At 30.6% G+C, this 2625-nt stretch overlaps 1 protein-coding gene across 1 annotated transcript; it reads right to left on the bottom strand.

Moving 5' to 3' along the window:
• Nucleotides 1–897: 897 nt before the first annotated feature.
• Nucleotides 898–2066, bottom strand: LOC145071567 (uncharacterized). The gene is made up of 4 exons (XM_079018378.1): nt 1850–2066; nt 1632–1735; nt 1230–1286; nt 898–1152 (listed from the first exon to the last, which is right to left on the bottom strand). The coding sequence occupies exons 1-4, from the start codon at nt 1903–1905 to the stop codon at nt 1067–1069; spliced, it is 303 nt and encodes a 100-aa protein (XP_078874504.1). The 5' UTR covers nt 1906–2066; the 3' UTR covers nt 898–1066.
• Nucleotides 2067–2625: the final 559 nt, after the last annotated feature.

Here is a 2625-nt window from a genome sequence, read left to right as displayed (position 1 = left end):
GTACCTTTTTTTAAATTAACTAATACAAGAAACTGTTAGTTTGGTTATTACAATCTTTTAGTTTGATGCATAACTCTTGATGTTGTTCCCATTCATATTTTCATTGAGATAAAAAGTGTGCAAGTATAAAACTAATTTTGCTTCATACTTTTTCTTATAATGATGAGTTTAAAGGTGATTATGAAATAAAAAATGATTGTGATATCATCGAGCCATTGAAGGTTTATTATCACCTTTAAAGTTATTTATTATTAATTTTTTTACATAAAAAGTTTTTTTAGTCTACTTTAGGTATGGTTATAGAAGACTAAGTTTATTTTACTTGGAACAATCTAAGAAATTAGAAAGGTCTATGCTTGGTTTTATGATGCTTGTATTAGACGTGGAAAGAGGGTTATAGAGGTGTATAGTATTGATTATACATCTGATTCCCAAACAGGCATATCATATATGCAACGGATTTCCGACGGCTACGACAAATTTTAGCAACGAATTTTTATATTAGATAAAAATCGGAAGGTTCTTTCTTGACCTAACTACAAAAATGCAGATTTTTGGAAAGATACAAAATAGAACTTCTAAAGCAAAATAGAATAGAAATGACTAGTCTTAGAATATAGTTGAACCAAAACACCTATTTTTTTTTTCGAGTCGGTTATTAGTAACCGATCAATGACGAATATACTTTTTTGTAAAAATTATCAAAAGAATAACTCACTAATGGACTATCGATGAAATTTAAGAAAAAATCACTAATAGATCACGTATAGATTTTATGTGATAGGCTAGCGGCGACTTTTGTATATAAAAAAAATATAAATTCATGAAAACATTAACAATAATTACATATTTAACAAAGGAAAAATCTTGAAACATACATCAAATCTATATTTTAAAAACATCAAATATATATCCACCAATTGGGTATTCATTATTCATTCGTTCATTGTTTACTTTACTTCTCAATGCAAAGACAAAAACAAAAACAATCTTGAAAAGTAATTCCACCTTGAGGACCCACCACCTCCATTTCTAACAAAGATGTTCCTTAGAATGTCACAATTCATTAGAAACATCTTTCCCAAGGAAAACAATCCATTTCACATCGGAATATGTGATTCCGATTCCGATCCCTCCGAAATGAGAAGACACCTTCAGATCAACAATCTCATATTAAATCGAGTGAAAACGACGGAAATTTTAGCAAATTTAGATTCAAATTAACACACCTTCAGATACATCTTCTTGTGTTTCCTCAAACACGGTATATGATATTCCCTTCCACACTGCAAGGAGTATAAATCTAACAATCAGAAATGAAAAAGCAGAATAATTGGATTTTTTTGAATGACCATTTTAACCTTGTGCCAAAACTAAAACAAGCACTATACTACAGGGACCAAATTTATTGATATATATTTAAGGAATGAGCATGTCAAGATCTAGTGATCAGATCTGCAGCTTTTGTCAACATTGCCATGATCCCCAAACATCATTCAGTAAGAATGGAACAAGATGTCAGATTTAGATCTTACTTAAGCGTTACTTGATATAGCATAAATTGGAAAGTAGAGAATTAAAAATTTATTGGCATCAAAACAATTACATAAGAAAACGTTTTATAAACTTACCTTTGAAAGGGTAAGCTAATGTACAGTGGCCCCTGGACAAACCCACGAAACCGACTTTTGAAATGCTATGAACACCTAACTGGTACCGATCTGATTCAACTAGACTGACAACAGATCAAGAAAGTGTGAGTCACAGGAGAACAACAGATATAGACTCCGAAACAACAAAAAAAAGGACACAACAGCTTCAAAACACATGATTCAGAATGATAACTTACATGTTTTTTCTTACAAAATATTGCGGGTCTTTGCTAGTTTTTTGATCTGTGTGCATGATAGAGAATTTTTTTTTTTTGAAATCAACACATAAAAGTCTTGGTGATTTGCATGACCCAAAAGACACAGATCGATAACTTTATCAAACCAATGCATGATTTTCAGATATGCATTATCCTCCTAAGCTCTTAATTATTTGTGAATAGTTTGATGTTTGGATCCTGGATGTAGATTCAGTTGATTATGACAGCGGCTGTGGATCCTCAACATCTAATATATATAGTAAGAAAAGTGTGGGCGTCAACCCTAATCCTGATCTCTAGCGATGGTGATTTGCATCAACCTCCCCTAAAATTGTACATATCGTCACATACAGCCCAACCATTAAGAAAAATGACGCTTTTTATTTGTAGTTTTTTTAACAGATCTTAAATATTTGTAAATGGTCATAATACTCCTTTGTATACATAACTATTTTTTTAACGGTTCTTATTTGTAAATGGCCACACTATCTTTATTTGTATTTTTTTTTCAAAAACATTTGATACATTTTTCTTGCTTGTTTAAGTGAGAATATCTTCTATCATTTGACATTGTGATTATTCGAGGTTGACTATACCTTATTCATTGTTTAGCCTTTCAACATGACAGGGTGTCATTAGCACAAACTTATTATAATGTTTGGCTACAAAATTAAAGTTTTCACAAAAAGTTGAAATTATGATTGTGTTAAATGAAATCATAATAATCTTGTATACTGATAATTATATTTATTTAA

The sequence above is a fragment of the Lactuca serriola genome, chromosome 1 (assembly GCF_051521515.1).
Source record: "Lactuca serriola cultivar US96UC23 chromosome 1, Lser_US96UC23_V15, whole genome shotgun sequence".
Classification (NCBI taxonomy): Eukaryota; Viridiplantae; Streptophyta; class Magnoliopsida; order Asterales; family Asteraceae; genus Lactuca; species Lactuca serriola.
The sequence above is the reverse complement of the archived record's forward strand: the minus strand, read 5'-3'. Positions and strand labels throughout refer to the sequence as shown.

What these genes read in the sequence shown, in the direction of transcription:
- LOC145071567 (XM_079018378.1), bottom strand. Translation starts at nt 1,905, where the DNA reads ATGCACACAGATCAAAAAACTAGCAAAGACCCGCAATATTTTGTAAGA. An exon ending in TATTTTGTAAGAAAAAACAT is followed by an intron (nt 1,736 to 1,849) that starts GTAAGTTATCAT and finishes ATCTGTTGTCAG; the next exon opens with TCTAGTTGAATCAGATCGGT. An exon ending in ACAAGAAGATGTATCTGAAG is followed by an intron (nt 1,153 to 1,229) that starts GTGTGTTAATTT and finishes GTTGATCTGAAG; the next exon opens with GTGTCTTCTCATTTCGGAGG.